The sequence below is a fragment of the Drosophila erecta genome, unplaced genomic scaffold, assembly GCF_003286155.1.
Source record: "Drosophila erecta strain 14021-0224.00,06,07 unplaced genomic scaffold, DereRS2 tig00000218-arrow-arrow-pilon, whole genome shotgun sequence".
NCBI lineage: Eukaryota > Metazoa > Arthropoda > Insecta > Diptera > Drosophilidae > Drosophila > Drosophila erecta.
The window spans coordinates 211,267-226,665 of NW_020825212.1; the positions used below are offsets into that span (position 1 = coordinate 211,267).

Genomic DNA, 15,399 nt, shown 5'->3' on the forward strand with positions numbered 1-15,399 from the left:
AGTGGTGTCTAGTGAAAGACGACGCTTCTGGGGAGAATGAATGGGCAGCTGAAGATAGATGTAATTATGGCATTTCAATTCAAGTGATTTTCCTTTGAACATATTTCGAATACATACACTTGCTTGGCCACCATAGCCTGTTGGCACTGTACCGCCAATCGCACTGAATCACATATTAGAGACGGTAATAAACCGATTTGGTGAAACACAAAACAAAAGAAGGCATACCCATTCCACGTTTACAGCTTCTGATAAACCCAGCACAGTGGGACAAAAACCGCGCTCCTAATCGCTCCGATTTGCTATAAACTATTAAGCTTTTTAGAAGGGCAGTTGGCAGTTGCGTTGGCGAATCATTAAACACCTCTATAATGCCGTGGGGTGAAGCCCGATTTGAGAATTAATAAACCGAGATGGCAGCTAAATAATTGTCATGCAATTCGCGATTCAAAGTCACCGCCAAAGTTGGCCAACTCTCGACTTATGTGCGAGTATTTTCAATTCGCCAATGGTGCGAATAGCAAATAGCGGCACTTACAACCTTTACCATGGATTCCTGGTGACCTCACTCAATCTTAAGTTACCTAAAGGTGTAGCTTAAGTAATACCCACCAGATTCAGTCGAATAGATGAACCGTATGAGAGAAAATCTGGAAATCTTCTGCATAAGCGATTAAGTTCGGTTCGCAAAGCCACAGTCGCAGAAGAAATGATTTGAGTAATTTTGAAAAGGGAAAAATGCAATTTGCTTTTATTATGCTTGTTTTCGATAAATTTGTTAAATTTGTTCATTTAGTTTAGTTGTACACTTAAACGTTTGATGGATGTACCAGTTCACATACGCATTTGCTTTTCATTCTCGTTTAGCTTATTCTCGCCGAGCTGTGTTGTCGTATTAAATGTGTTCGAAAACATTGGTAATTACTATCGTATTTTTATGGAATGTATCTCCTTGTTAGCGTATGTACTTTGCCCGATATACGAGTACAGATGTGGCTTCTATTTGCATTCGCGGACCCGAGACGCCCAACACTTTTGTTTGTTAACAGTCACGAGACACAGAATCAAAGAAGAATAATCAAATAAAGAACGACAGAGCGGAGTTAGTTGCATAGTATTATTAATTATTATATGGAATACACACAAATCTAAACTAAGCGCTTGCTAGATGTAAATGGCCAAAAAGAGACAAAAAAAAAAAAAAACGACAGAGTAATAATAATAATAAACATAATTTTAAGGTCACATTATCGTAGGACTATAACTAAACATAATAAATACATTACGTGATCTACGCACATCGAGAGATTAACAAATCCAATATAGATACGAAAGCGATATGGAATCAATTAAATAATATATTAAATTAATCGTAATAATCGTGTAAATTGTAAATATCACAAGCAGACGTCACTTGCATCGTTGATAATTGTATGCCTATATACCATTCTATAAGTATGCGGATGTGTAATAATGTTCTGCCTTAAATCGTGTGAAATTGTTTAGGTTGCTTAGGTTGTTTAGGTTTTGGATTTAACTAATGTGATTTCTTGTGGTTTTCCGAGGTGAAGGAAAGCTGGGCCTTAGCTCTCGATTTTTGCTATTTGCATTGTGCCTCTCTTTCTACTGCCCGCCTGCCGTCTCTTTCTACGTTGCTTTTGAGTTCGCCTTTGAGTTGACTTTAGTTGAGTTGCGTTTTGAGTTTTGAGTCTCGCTTTTGCATTTTTTCAATAACTATTAACGTTACCTTATATTTAACTAACAATTTCTATAGAAAGTTTCGAATGAGTACAATATTTTCAACATTTCATCGCTTTAGTTATCTGGTAGATTTATATTGTTTCGCTTAGCATTTGCTTGGTGCCAACCCGCTTTTCTTTTGCTGATCTCTGATTTCTGATCTCTGATTTCTGATCTCTGATTTCTGATCTCTGATTTCGGTTTCTTGCGTTCAGTTGAGTTCGTTCTGGGCCTTCCTACGTACATACAAATAAATAAATGATCAATGTCTGTTGATTTGTTTGCTAAACATTTATGTATATGTATATATATATGATGTATATTTGTGTATAATTAAAATTGACTTTTTACAATTCATTTTTCAAAGATCTCCTTTAGCCGCTGCTTTCCTATGAGCAAAATATACAAACACAAACGGAACAAAGGGTATTTGGAAAAGTACGAATTAAATATTACGCTGAGGTTGGCTTAAATATACTCTTTTATATATTTTTGTTTGTTTTGTTTGTTTGCTTGTTCTGTTTGTTTTGTTTTGTTTTGTTTTGTTTATAATGTACGCATGTCTGTGAGTGGTGTGTATGTATATATATATATATTTATATTGTATAATGAGAATCGTCGGTTCTGCTTGATCTAAATTGGTGCCTGTGTTTGCTCTAAGTGTGCTAAGTGCCGAAAACATTTGAAACATTTTTGTTGCTGCTGTTAACATTTTCCAAACTCGTCCAACCAACGGACCAGACGACCAGCCCATCCGCCATCCGCATCCCAAATTGGAGCAACGAGAGCCAAGGCGATTGCAATTGCTTGTCAATGTACAAATTATATAAATGTATATATATCAGTGCCAAATATACTTTACAATATATGTGGGTGAGGCATTAGGTGCAGCAGTGGGTCAGCACGAATCTGAGTCCTCAGATACCGGAGCCCCGGCAGCTGACCAGCCGGAATATGGCAAGCTAACCGAAGGAGATGTGTTGTGTGGGCTTAGGGGCGGAGAGCTCGGCATGGCTGGGCTCCTCCCACCAACGAGCCACTAACGAACAATGTGCAATGCCTCGGCCCGCCTGGTGATGCTTGGTATGGTTGTGGGTTGCTTAATCTGCCCCTCCTGCCGTCGACGCCGTCGCTGCTGCTCTTTCTGCTCCACTGGCTCCCGCTCCTGCTCCTGCTCCTCCCGCTCCTGCTCCTGCTCCTCCTGCAGCACCTTGCGCCTTCCCTAGTCGCCGCTGTCTTCCCACTTGCGCTCCTCCATGATGCGATCAAAGCAGTCCGCAAGGAATGCATGCTGCAGGACGGAAAACAATATTAATTAAATGCAATTCACATGGGCGTGGATGGAAGGAGTTGTGGCTTATATAGTGTGCAGCTGAACTCTCCAAATTCCTTTCCCAATCAACAGAACAATTGTTTGCAAATTAATTATGCCATGCACATTCCATGTGCTTGAATCACACAAAGGTAATTAACCAAAACACTACAAATTCAATTTATCCTTGCGTGTTTTGTCATCCAAAATATGTTACAATATTAAAGGGAATCATTTCTGTGTTCTGTGTTCTCTACAGCTATTCTATATGGCACCATATTGCACTTTGCCGCATCCAAACTTACATATGGCGTGTAGACTTTGACCCAACGTGCTGGCTTATCTGGACGATTGTACTGAAAGCAAAATGACATGGACTCCTCGTCGCTCTCGGAGCGCGTGATGCTGTCCCAGGTCAGTTCGACCATTTGCGCCTCCAGGGAGCCATCCTCACGGCAGGCGTGCAGCCGAAAGCTCTTTATGCCTGTGGAGGAACGAGAGCTGTTACTAGATTGCGCAGAATAGAGGCGTTTGTAAATACGATTACTCACCCACGGCGGGCACAACGTGTCCCTCCTTGCGACTATCACAGGAGCAGTGGGGAAAGACAACGTCTCCGTATCCTGGCAGTGTGCGGGCCAAGGCCAGATAGTCGCCCGCCTTCTTGGCGTCCTGCAGCGCCTTCAGCTCGTACAGGCGTCCATCGGCTCGGATATTGCCGCGATTCACCTCGTCGACCGCCTGGTAAAAGATGAAGCGGCCAGCCTGTTCGCCGTCCGGCAGCGTCAGCTCCTTGGCCACCGAGAAGAGCCAGCGACGGACGCAGAGGCAGGTGGATGAGGCGGTGCTGTAGTTCTGCACGTACAGCTGATGTGGAATCTCGTGCGGCTGCAGCTTTCGCTCAAAGTTGTACTCGACAATCTCGAACAGGTAGAAATACTGCTGCGTGTAGGCAGTGAGATTGGCGCGCTGCACCAGTATCTCCCACACCACCTGGGCATTGGAAGACTTCTTCACCGACACGGTGCTCACTTCGTGGTCGGGCAGCATCACCTTAATGTCCACCGGCGAGGCGGATATATCATCCTCGGTGTCGGTAAGGAAGTCCTGAACGGCATCACTCTCGGCAATCACCCGCACGGCGCACACTTTCTCCAGATACTGCTCCAGTCCACGGCGCCTCGTGTCCAGCTGCTGTTCGCTGAGCTGGAAGGGCCACTTGCCGGGCAGCTTGGGGAAGTTGAAGCCGGAGAACTCCTTGCGCAGCAGCGAGTGCAGGTTGGCGAACTCCCGATAGCGACGCGAACAGAGCTGCCTTCCGGCCATGTGTATGTTGAAGACGATGTACCGCTCGCCATTCCGATTCACGATCCCATAGTCCGGTATGCTGCACAGCGGATGGTATATATTAATTACAGATACCTTTAATATCCTTTGTTGCGTGCAAATGGTTGCTTACCTAATGGGCAGCGAGCGCTTGTCCGAGTAATCGATGTAGGAGTAGCCGCTCTGATCCTCCTGCGGCTCCAGTCGATCAGCCTCCTATGGAAGCAGTAGTGTTATGCTTGTGGTTATATAAATTATGTGTTGAACCCACCTGCTGTGTCACCGATATCACCGTCAGAGTTAGGCAATCGCCGCCGGATTTGATCAGGTCTACGACCTGTTTATGTGTGGCTCCCTCGACGCTGACGCCATTTCTGCAATTGGAGAAACATAATGGAGACAAACATTAGGTCCATCAGTTGGTTTTCTATGGGAATATGGTATAGGAGCTATAGGGCAACCCAACCGAAGACAACGTTTCTCTATGGCCGTCAACTGCGCATACTGAACAGAATGAAAGGGCAGCATTTCGAAGGAATGGAAACGTTGCTGAACGATCGTCCCAGGCGAATTAAAGGCGTTGCCATCGACCACAGATCCATTTAAGCGAAAATAACAGCAGTGGGAGTCCAGAGATAGCGTCGATAATGGATGCATTGACATCGCAGTGGCGTTGATAAGGCGGCGTGTCTGGATGGTCGGTCGATTGGCATCTATTCGATGCGGGTCAAGTTGGAATCACTTATCGTATCTATCTAGGTGCGATGCTCTCGAACTTGAAGGTTGATAGGCAGAGAAACAGATAAGGGGTCTTATTTGATAGTCTTATTTTAGTGATAAGCACTAAATTGAAATGAGGTGCAAATTACAATAATAAATCCGACAATCAAATAGTGTACAGTGTACATGGGGCTTTCAATTCACAATTAATGAATTGGAACGACAAGTAGCGCAAATGTTATTTACACCACAACGAATCCGCATTAAGTGAATCGAGTTGATAGCAATGAAATGGGAACCACGTAATGCCTTGGATAAGAGCATCCCAGATTTCTTCCTCGATTTCCTCCATTTCTCCGGAGCAGAAGACGTCATGCAGTTGGCAATTCGCAATCCGACATGCCCATACCCATTGCCATTTCACCCACAACGTGCTACGGTACGTACATAACTTTAGTAAGTAAAGTAAGTGTATAAATAAATCGCTGCAGATATCGACACACATTGTGACGCACTGTGGAGTGGCAGAAATGCTCAGGGGCTCGCAGCATGACTCACATAGCGACATGTCAAATCCAGAAATGCAGAACAAGCCGGGTGGAGCGGTGGGGCAGATAGGAGCGGATGTGGAGGAGAATTCAGTGCAGGAGCAGCCTAAAACTGAACTGAACTGAACTGAACTGAACTGAATCTGCAGCTCCAACTGAAACTGAAACTGAAACCAAGACGCAACCCTGCTCGGCTCGGCTCGGGGAAACCTGTTTGCCATGGAGCCCAGGCCAGCGCCACTTGGTAAAAATAGTTAAGAAACACAGCAACGATACAAAGACAAGACGGAAACACAATAAAGCAGAAAAGATCACATCGAAAGAGCGGCACAAAGCTATCTATGCATTTATTTATAGGCGAATGCAAATGCCTTTCCCCTTTTAATTGTGTCCGACAACATGAGGCGAATGTTTTTTCTCCCCCCGTTTACGAGCGACTGTATCGTTTTCCATTAATTGTAGTTTTAATTTAAGGCATCTTAGCTATCCGTGCAGCTTGACCGTCTCTTGGTTTTGGTGCGAAAGGCAGGAAGGGTATGTACAAAACCACTGCACAGTGGGACAGGTGGCGCCGCACAGTGGGTGTGCACCACACACAAAGTGTGGCATGTGAAGCAACATATGCTGGCTATATATGTGGCTTATTCCCAGGAGCACTTCATATCGATTGACAGCTACGTGGCCACTTTCAATAGCTACAAGCTACTTGCAGTTCCATCATACCTGCATACAGGGTAGCTGCAAAGCTGATAGGCCGACGCAACTGTCTTGGGCAAATACTAATGGGATTTCTATATTCATTTCGGTCAATGTTTATTCGCGATTTGTGTGCTTTTCCCTCCAGCACTAATTGGACATGGTAATGCGACTGGACTGCGGGGTGCTTCGATACTACGGGGTAGGCAATTGTTTAAGTCCGGCAAATCGAATAAATATTTGCGCCGGGCACCGAACAAATAATAAAATCCGAAATGTTTACACACGAAATTTTAATAGTTGAGGGCGAAATGAAAAGATAATTCACACATATCTATAGGCTATGCAGAGTGGATTTCAAATATCTAAAAATACGCCGAGAAATGTGAAGAGCATTATTATTATATATACATATATCCAACTCTACATATACACTGGATAGAACAAAGCTGGCGCCTGCATTCCATGTTTATATCTAATTCACCTTGGACGCGCAGTACTCGCCTGCAAGTGAAATGTAATTCCATTAACGGGCATGGAAATCGAAAATTAATTAAGCCCAACAGGAATCCGTTGGAGGACCTGACATGAGTGCTTAACATGAGTGTCCTTCCTTCCATTGCTTAATTCTCGTTTTCAGTTTCAGTTTCAGTTTCTGTTTTTGTTTCTGTTTCTGTTTCTGTTTGATGTGCCTCGCCCCGTGTCGCCACCCGGAATCCCAATCCAAATCGTTACGTTTCGTTTCCTATCCTATTGCTTCTCCCAGTTCCCAGTCCCAGTCCCAGTCCCATTGCCACTTGCCGCATCCATTCCCCGTCGGGTTTATTTCGGGCTTAGTTAGGTCGGCATGAAAAAGCCGAAAAGTGAAACCTGAAAACATGAAAACATGAAAACCTGTAACCGCCACCAAAACTCCTCGGAAATGCGGATATGTGGGCCAGCCAGTCCGCCAGTCCGCCACTCCGCCAGTTCGTCAGTCAGCTAGTCAGGCGACCAAGCCGCAACCACATCGACCTCCCATCGCCCAATGCCCCCTGCCCATCCCATTCAATCCGAGTCGATCCAGTGACGTAAATCTATTGATTATTGTCGGGCATATGCCACAGACCAGCAGCAACAACATTGACACAGTACCAACCGCAAACACATATTGGTGGCAGCATAAAACAAAAAATTTGAGCCCGAAGCTCGATTCAGCGATACCCAATGCATACTTCATTGAATTGGTCAACGTGTTTTATGCTAAGATCTTAGCTATGTATCTTTTTCGACATGTATCTCAATTTGGAACTCCTGCAGCTCTTGTTAGGCTTCATTCCATTTGATTATTTAGTTATTTGTTGGGTACCACACAGGTCCACAGTGCACATAGCACATACACGTCGGCTCACATGTGCTGGCTACAAATCAGCTAATGACCCTTCAATAACCCAAGCCATATGCCACAGAAACATTAGAGCCGTGTGGCAAGTTCGAGATGGGAAATTGTCTGCCACTTGCGTGCTTAAAGGCTTCTTAACACTCAATTTATTTTCGCTCCGGGAAGATGTACTTTAAGTTGTTTGCTTAAACTTGTACATAGATGCATGTATAGTATGTAGCATGTGGCACATGGTTGGGTGGGGGGAAATACCTTGGGAGTAATAGGATGAAAGCCCAGGAGTTCAAACAGCGCAGAGTGGAAAAAAGAAATGGTGAAGGAAATTTCCGGCTCAAGATGCAATTGTTCCTCTGCGTTTCAATCAAGTTCCTTTTTTGTTGCAAAGTTGTGCTCGGTATCCTACGGATGGATTTTTTCGTGTATCTTGATATGCACTGACAGAAATCGTTGGAAATTGCATCTTTCACCGTTGAGATAAGCTCTTTATAGCCTACGAATGTCACGTTCAACAACTATTTATTGCTATATTTACCTAAATGTTTCTGGTTTGTGCACTTTTGCGTTGACATGACTGTCGGGGATTGTTTTTTTTTGTTTTTCAACGAATACAGCTTGGGAAGGCAAAACGAGAGGCAAGCTGAAAATAGTTCATAATCCCCATTGATTGAATCCCACAACAACCTTAGCACAGAGCCACCCAAGACCGCCCACAACCAAGTACAATGTTAAGTGGACTGAGAGACGGCCAAGTGCAAGCCGAGCACAAAAGCTGCAGATGGAATATGGCCAAAAGGAATGTCTGGGGTCTGGGGTCTGGGGTCTGGGGTTTGGGGTCTGGAGTCTGGGGTCCTCAATCAAGTGATGCATCCAGAAGTATCCTTTTAGTGTCTTGTTTTCAAAGGAGCAGTCGCAAAAGGCAATTCATCAAGCCCTCTTCCGGATTAATTCTCCCATTCAGGGATCAACGAACCCATCCTTGGCCACCCACAGTCTACATAGAGTCTGACGAATCCAAGTTCACTTCAAAGTGCATTGCTTAGTTGGCCCATTAAATCGGCCAAGAAGTTCACAACTTCCATTATTATCATACGACACACGTATACGTAATTGATGGCCCATTTTCCTGTTGAAATGAATTACGTTTCATATGCATATGGGTTTAATTCAGTCAACAAAGTGGAGACGTAGCCAACGCAAATTGTCCAAGGAATTTATTTATTCAATTTGAATGGACAACAAGTGGGGGTGTGAAACTTTCTCCGCTGCAAATGTGGGTTAAATTCGCATGCAAATTGTGTGCTTCTCTCGGCAAAAGTTTATTATTTTTAATTGCCCAATGTTACTGAAGGCACACACCACTGGATTCAGTTTCAATTTATTCCAACTTTATGATAATAATGTCTTTTGTGTTTGCTTAAGTGGATTTGAAGACAAACAGTGGGGCAATTAGAAATGGAAACCTTCAATGAATGATGTGCACAAGAAGCCTGGGGATTCCCTTAACATAATATTTATGGTTTTTGGAGCTGCTTCTCCTCTCGATCTAGTTCGTTCTCATTGGGTTCCGTGCTCCTAGAGCCAGGCAGCACTGGGAAAGTGCAATCTTCAGCACTTTTGGGACCAACAAAGAAATACCCATTTCAGTTTCAGAAACTTATCCGGACCAATCAGTGCGAACTTGGAACCACTTGAGATTCAACGGCTAATCTAATCGCAGTGTAGCCTGCTTATACTTGCCCACTAGTGCTTTGTCCCAGCAGTTAGTCCAGCGATTCGAGACCGATTAAACGATGGCCAGAAAGCGAGCACTGGATGCCCGACAGCCGCTCCTTGCGGTGGTCGGATTACTCATCCTGGGATTGGCCACAGTCGACTCCCTGGAGTGCTATGCCTGTGACTCCGCCGAGGATTCGGAATGTGCCACCCGACCGGGTCAGCAGCTGGAAGTGGAGGAGTGTCAGCAGTCGGGCGACGAGTGTGTCACCTCCATATCGGCGGGATTAACGCGCCGCGGCTGCCTGGCGCGATTGTATCCAAATGGCTACTGTGCCGCTCCATGTGACCGGTGCACTACGAGCCTGTGCAATCGGCACGTCTATCCCACGGATCGATTGCGATGCTATCAGTGCAGCGGATCGGAGTGCATCGATGTGGCCAGTCGGCCGCAGTATCTGCTGCCGTGTCCGGTTTACCGTGAGGACGACAGGTGCTACACGAACGTAGTCCACTTATCCAACACCATGCGCGGCTGTGAGCACACCAATCTGCCGACAACCTGTCCGCATGTCTGTCTCAAGTGCAATTACAATGGCTGCAATGCGGAGAAGACCGTCACGGAGTCGCGCTGCCTTCAGTGCACCCACAATCGATTGGCCCCCAATCCGGACTGCCTGCGGGACCAGGATTCCCGGGCGACGGAGGAGGAGCAACTTAAGTGCTCGTTGAGCAACTCAACGGTGACGCATTGCGTCAACAAGGTGATGTACGGACACAGGGAGAACTGCTTTAGCTACCGCAACACCCAGACGGAGGTCCTCCAGAGGGGCTGCTCCACCATCATGGGATTCTATCCCACCGGCGAGCTAACCGAGTGCCACGGCGAACTCTGCAATGCGAATTGCGAGGACATTGTCTGCGCCGCCTGCAACTCCACCGCGAATCCTGGCTGCCGTTCTGGCCGCAATTTGCCAACGGAAAAGTGCGCAGCGGGCACCACGGCATGCTATTCCTGCGAGCAAGGTTAGGGTGAGTGGAGGAATCTCGACCAGGAACCGCTTTCAGAGGGCGCGCTCAAACTGTCCGTTATTCATTTGGAAATAAAACTTGTTAAGCAATGCTTCTCTTTAGAGAATTTTTCTTGAATGCCATTGATTAGAGTTGTTCCTTTGGCCATCTTTATCGTTGTTGAATAATACTACTCTTTCGTTATTAAGTGAAATCCTAATGGCATTTACTCAGTTTCCATTGAATTTATAGCCCTTAACCTCACGGACGTGACCCTTGTAACCCATTTCCTTATAATCCCAGATACCTTCCTGCGACGCGGCTGTGCGGATGCGGATTTCGCACCTGCAGCTTTGGGCGAAAGCTGCCAGTTGTGCCGCGATGCGGACTCCTGCAATCGCTTCTCCGTCCGGAGCTGCTACCGCTGCAGTGCCCACGACCAGGACGCGGACTGTGCGGCCATGGACTTGCCCGCGGCGATGACCACCAGCAATTGCTCCAGCCCCACGGAACTGTGCGTGAGCACGGTGCTCAGCCGGCTGGACGGGATCTACACGGTGCGCGGATGCGAGGGTCAGGTGCCGGAGTGCTCCGCCAATGATCCCTACTGTGTGCGCTGCAACGGCAGTCTGTGCAACGATGCACCCACCATCTGGCGGCAGAGGCAACTCGGTGTGGCTACGGAACAGCAGTTGCCGCATAGCTGGTGGTCACTGCTGCAGTACTGGTGGTCCAGGAAACTCCGATAGACACCCATTACATGGGTGGGTGGGTGCTCGAGCTGTGCGTCGTTATCTGATTAATGGGCGTGGCCAAGGGGCGGATGTGTTTGGCGGGAGGTAATGAAGCGAGCGGAACGCCCCCGAAAAATCAGGCAAACAAAAGCACACGGATGAACAACAGTGGGCACTGCTGCTACGGATTCCATAAGGATTACATATTGCTTCCGATCCTAGAGATTTGTATAAGTACATATTTTGTATAATTTTATGTTTTAGAAATGTAGGATACCATAAGTAAAAACGCTGCTAGTTGTTTCATTTTTGGAGCTTAAATCCAGTTTCGATTGGATAATATTCATATTTTTGATAAATTTCAGCAGATTTATGTATTTAAAAACCATCAAAGTGAAGCGCAAATATATTAGCGGGATTGGAGCGCTTGGTTCCAGTTGAAAACTGGTTCGCAAAGGCGGAAACCAAATGCAAATTTGTTTGCTTTTGCTTTCTGCCTTTTGCATTTCGCTTGCCCTCTGCAGATTGTGCTTTGCTTTTGCTTTTGCACTGCTTTTGCTTTGCTTTTGCTTTTGTTAGCTCACGCGCGGCCAAATTATAACGGCTGTCCGCCGTCGTCGTCGTCGTTGTTGTTGTTATTTTCACTGATAATGAAATGATGGGCACTGCAAATAGCAACAACAAGCCGCATAATAGCAAAACGCCCTTCAGTCCCTCACCCCCCTGCATCGCTTTCATCCACGTCACTCATTCTATTTGCATTGGAAAAGTGTGGAAAATTTGCGAATTTTCCGTTGCCGACGAGGCAAGGTGACAATGATAATTAAGTTGCTGGATGCTCTCCAGTGCGACGAAACTTTGCTAAAATTTATTAATTGAATTTCGTACCGAACGCACACTGTATGCTATGCTGTGCGCTAGAAAGGGAGAGCGAAACCGCACCCACTACAAAAACAAACTGAAACTACAAGAGTAACGAAGTACAGTGAACACCAGTGCGCTGGAAATGCAGTAATATGGGAATTGCGTACTTAAACGCAACGAAATCTGGTGAGAAACAGAACTGCCACTTTTAGCATTGAATATTATACACTCTGAATTGAAACACCATTCATACACTCCATCGAGAGCCCACTGTACATGAGTAATGAAATAAAATAAAATGATTGATGGACAGCCTCGGAGAGAAGAAAGGAAAAGAGCGAGTGGAGGGATAGGGAAGAGGCGAACACGAGATATTCTCTGATAACGGGTATCTAAACACAAATGTCAAAAGATGCTAAACAAAAGCTTCGCCAGACAGGGACGCCAACTAAAGGCAACGAGTGAAGAGCAGCAGAGTGAATGAAACAATACAATGCGAGAAAAAAGGAATATAAGTGAGCATTTTAATTAGCCTGCATGCAATTGTGTTGGAATTAGGGTGTATGTGTGTGTGTTGGTGTGGTGTGTCATAATATTATGGCATTCAAGAAAACATAGCAGAAAAAAGTGGATTAACAAGAGAGCACCTTTAAGTCCAAATTAAAAAAGGAAAATGGCCAGCAATAATGTAATAACATTGTTTTCGAAACGAAAACATTTTCATTCATCAAGCGGGAATTTAATTGATAAATGTGGTCCCTTATCAACCCGTCCCACTGACTCATATTTCTTCATCGTCATACTTCCCTATTTCAGTGTTATTTAAACAGGAATTCCGAGAAAATGATAAGCCCCAATATAATTTCGTGATAAAATATGAAATACTAGCCCTGCAGAAATCTCGCCATTATCTAATCGTGCACACTTATTTTGTTTTAATAATATATACACATGCATTATACAATCAGATATTCGTATGACTAGCATAGCTCACATTGTTAGTAACTTTGGGGCTTTCTCCCCTTTTGTACCCCAATTTTCGGTAGCAACCCTCTGAAATGTGTGCTTAAAACCAGCAACAACCACCAACACCATGCAGGCAGTGTTTATTGATATTCCCGAGCCTTTTTGACCTACTACGAATTCACCTCCAACTTCAACTCCATCGAAAACAACAACAGCAAAAAAGTGGGCGGAGTCAGAGGTCGCACATGCAAGCCCTTCGTGGGGTTAACATCGCTTACTTAACCCCTGGGCACCCCGAAAATACCAACACCATGAGCCACAAGCTTAAAGAGCTCGGTCCTCAAATTGCCCTTTGAATTTTCACAAACTCTTTGCAAGTTTTTCTTTCCGCTCGCTGCTAAAATGAACTTTCTCGTGCTCTGAAAACTAAAATTTAGGCTATAATTTGATAAGGGGAATATATTAGACTGGGCCGAGCTAAACGTGTTTAACATCAAGTAACTTGTGCACATTTAACCAATTAGTGTTGCACATGGCTTAAGTTACAAGTAGACAAGTGGTCGAAAGCAGGTTTTAAACTCGCTTATAATGATTCTAAGGACTTTATGAAGTTGAAAGCACTTAAATGTGTGCAGCGCATTTTGGGATTATAGCTAGCTTTAGGATACAATTCCTTGGGAGTGATTCATTGATCGGGAATAGACTATATGTTGAGTATGTATAATCAGAGTTCTGAGGATAGCAAGATATCCAGCTCTTTAAGCTCACATTGGCAAGAATACCCCAAAACATACGGAGGCTAGTCTAAGCGTGGATGGTACTTACACTTCGAGGATGCGATCGCCCTTCTTGATGCCCGCCTTCTCGGCCGCCCCATTCTCAAGGACGGCGCTCACGTGCTGAAGGGGGGCGTACAGCTCGCCGTTGATCGAGCGCAGTTGACCCCCCTCGGATACCTGGCCGCGCACGTTGAAGCCGAAGCCCGTTTCCGTTTTGTAAATGGTGACGACACGGGGTCCATTTGCTGTGGTCACGCCTACGCCGACGCCGACGCCGACGCCCATGACGACCGCACCGCCGCCACCGCCGCCCGATGATGCGGACACCACGGCGCTGGCGGGGGTTGGGGTTGGGGTTGGGAGGGGATGGTTTTCGCCAACGATGCTCATTGCGCCGGTCGTTCGCTCTCGCTCGCACTTAGGCAGTGCGTGCTCTTCTGCCGCCGCCCTCCTCCGTCCGCCCCTCACCGACGTGCCTGCTTTCCACCTTTCCGCCTCTCAGCGCTGTGTTGTTTGCACAATATCTTTTGTTGTGTTGTGGTTATTTCGCTCTCTTATTTTGCGTAATGTTTTCTGCAACTTCTTTTCGGCAGACACACACACACGCACGCACACACACACACACGTATAGAGACAGGCACCGCCACTTTTACTTTTTACGCCTCCTCCTTCGCTCCGCTTCGCCTTCTGTACTTCTGTACTCCCCTTCGCTCTTTAGGCTAGCACACACACGCGCACACACCGAAAAAAAAATATAATTGATTATTTATGGAACTTATTTTAGCTAACACACGCCTGTGTTTTCGCTCTTTATTTTATTTTCGCGCTGCGCATTTTTATTCCGTTAGTTGGACTGTTCTGTGTGTTAATTGTTGCTAGCGTACACGTCCGATAACTTCGCGAGTATCGCACTGACTGCCAGTCGATGTATCGGTGGCGTCCTATCGCCATGGAATACCGACTGCCGATTGCAGCTATCGAGCGTAACTATCAATCAGCTGATCGTTAATCGATAGCTATCGCGTCTGTGCAACACTGCTATCGCACGCCCGAGAGCTTGACGAACGCAATTGTGAGTAAGCCCACAGTGGGGCAATAAATGGTATATATAGCATATTTGTAATAAATACTGGAATCAAGAAAATACCAGGCTGGCTTTTATAAATCCATTTTCTTCAAACCCACTGTGCAGAATACCGAACGCAAATACGAGTACGCGAATGTAACGGTACGATTTAATTCAAAACAGTTCGTACATTAAATCAACGCATATTTTGTTGACATCATATGCCCCAATTAAAAAAGAAACATTAAATAGTAAAGCAACCAAGTTTCATAAAATAATAACACAATTTCTGAAAAATAGTCTCTCAATAAAAGCAAGCGAAAATGGATCTAAGTCTTTCCGGAACCAAAGCGATATCGTATCCCCAAAATCCCCAAGTGAATGGGTCTTAAATGATACAATGGGCAAAAGGGTTTGGAGGAGCGACTGCGACTGCGAAGGGATCATTCATACATGGGGCATGGTCGCCGACGCCTTTGGATCGGGAGGGGCATATAAGAAAAGATAAAAGGAGATATAAAAAGTTATTACCCCCTCTCCCAA

The 15,399-nt window shown here is 45.5% G+C and overlaps 2 protein-coding genes across 4 annotated transcripts; one reads left to right on the forward strand and one right to left on the reverse strand.

The window, feature by feature from the left end:
• Positions 1-1,587: 1,587 nt before the first annotated feature.
• Positions 1,588-14,758, reverse strand: LOC6551294 (sorting nexin-27). 3 transcript variants are annotated; one of them, XM_001976964.3, is made up of 6 exons: positions 13,837-14,758; positions 4,650-4,752; positions 4,512-4,594; positions 3,604-4,439; positions 3,358-3,536; positions 1,588-3,031 (listed from the first exon to the last, which is right to left on the reverse strand). In XM_001976964.3, exons 1-6 carry the CDS (start codon positions 14,178-14,180, stop codon positions 2,963-2,965), a joined length of 1,614 nt encoding a protein of 537 aa, XP_001977000.1. In that variant the 5' UTR covers positions 14,181-14,758; the 3' UTR covers positions 1,588-2,962. The 3 variants fall into 3 exon arrangements, with proteins under 3 accessions (XP_001977000.1, XP_026838585.1, XP_015010926.2); XM_026982784.1 differs by lacking the exon at positions 13,837-14,758 and adding an exon at positions 5,657-5,828; XM_015155440.2 differs by lacking the exon at positions 13,837-14,758 and adding an exon at positions 4,845-5,244.
• LOC6551295 lies at positions 9,514-11,196 on the forward strand. Its single transcript, XM_026982785.1, has 2 exons — positions 9,514-10,462; positions 10,700-11,196. Exons 1-2 carry the CDS (start codon positions 9,514-9,516, stop codon positions 11,194-11,196), a joined length of 1,446 nt encoding a protein of 481 aa, XP_026838586.1.
• Positions 14,759-15,399: the final 641 nt, after the last annotated feature.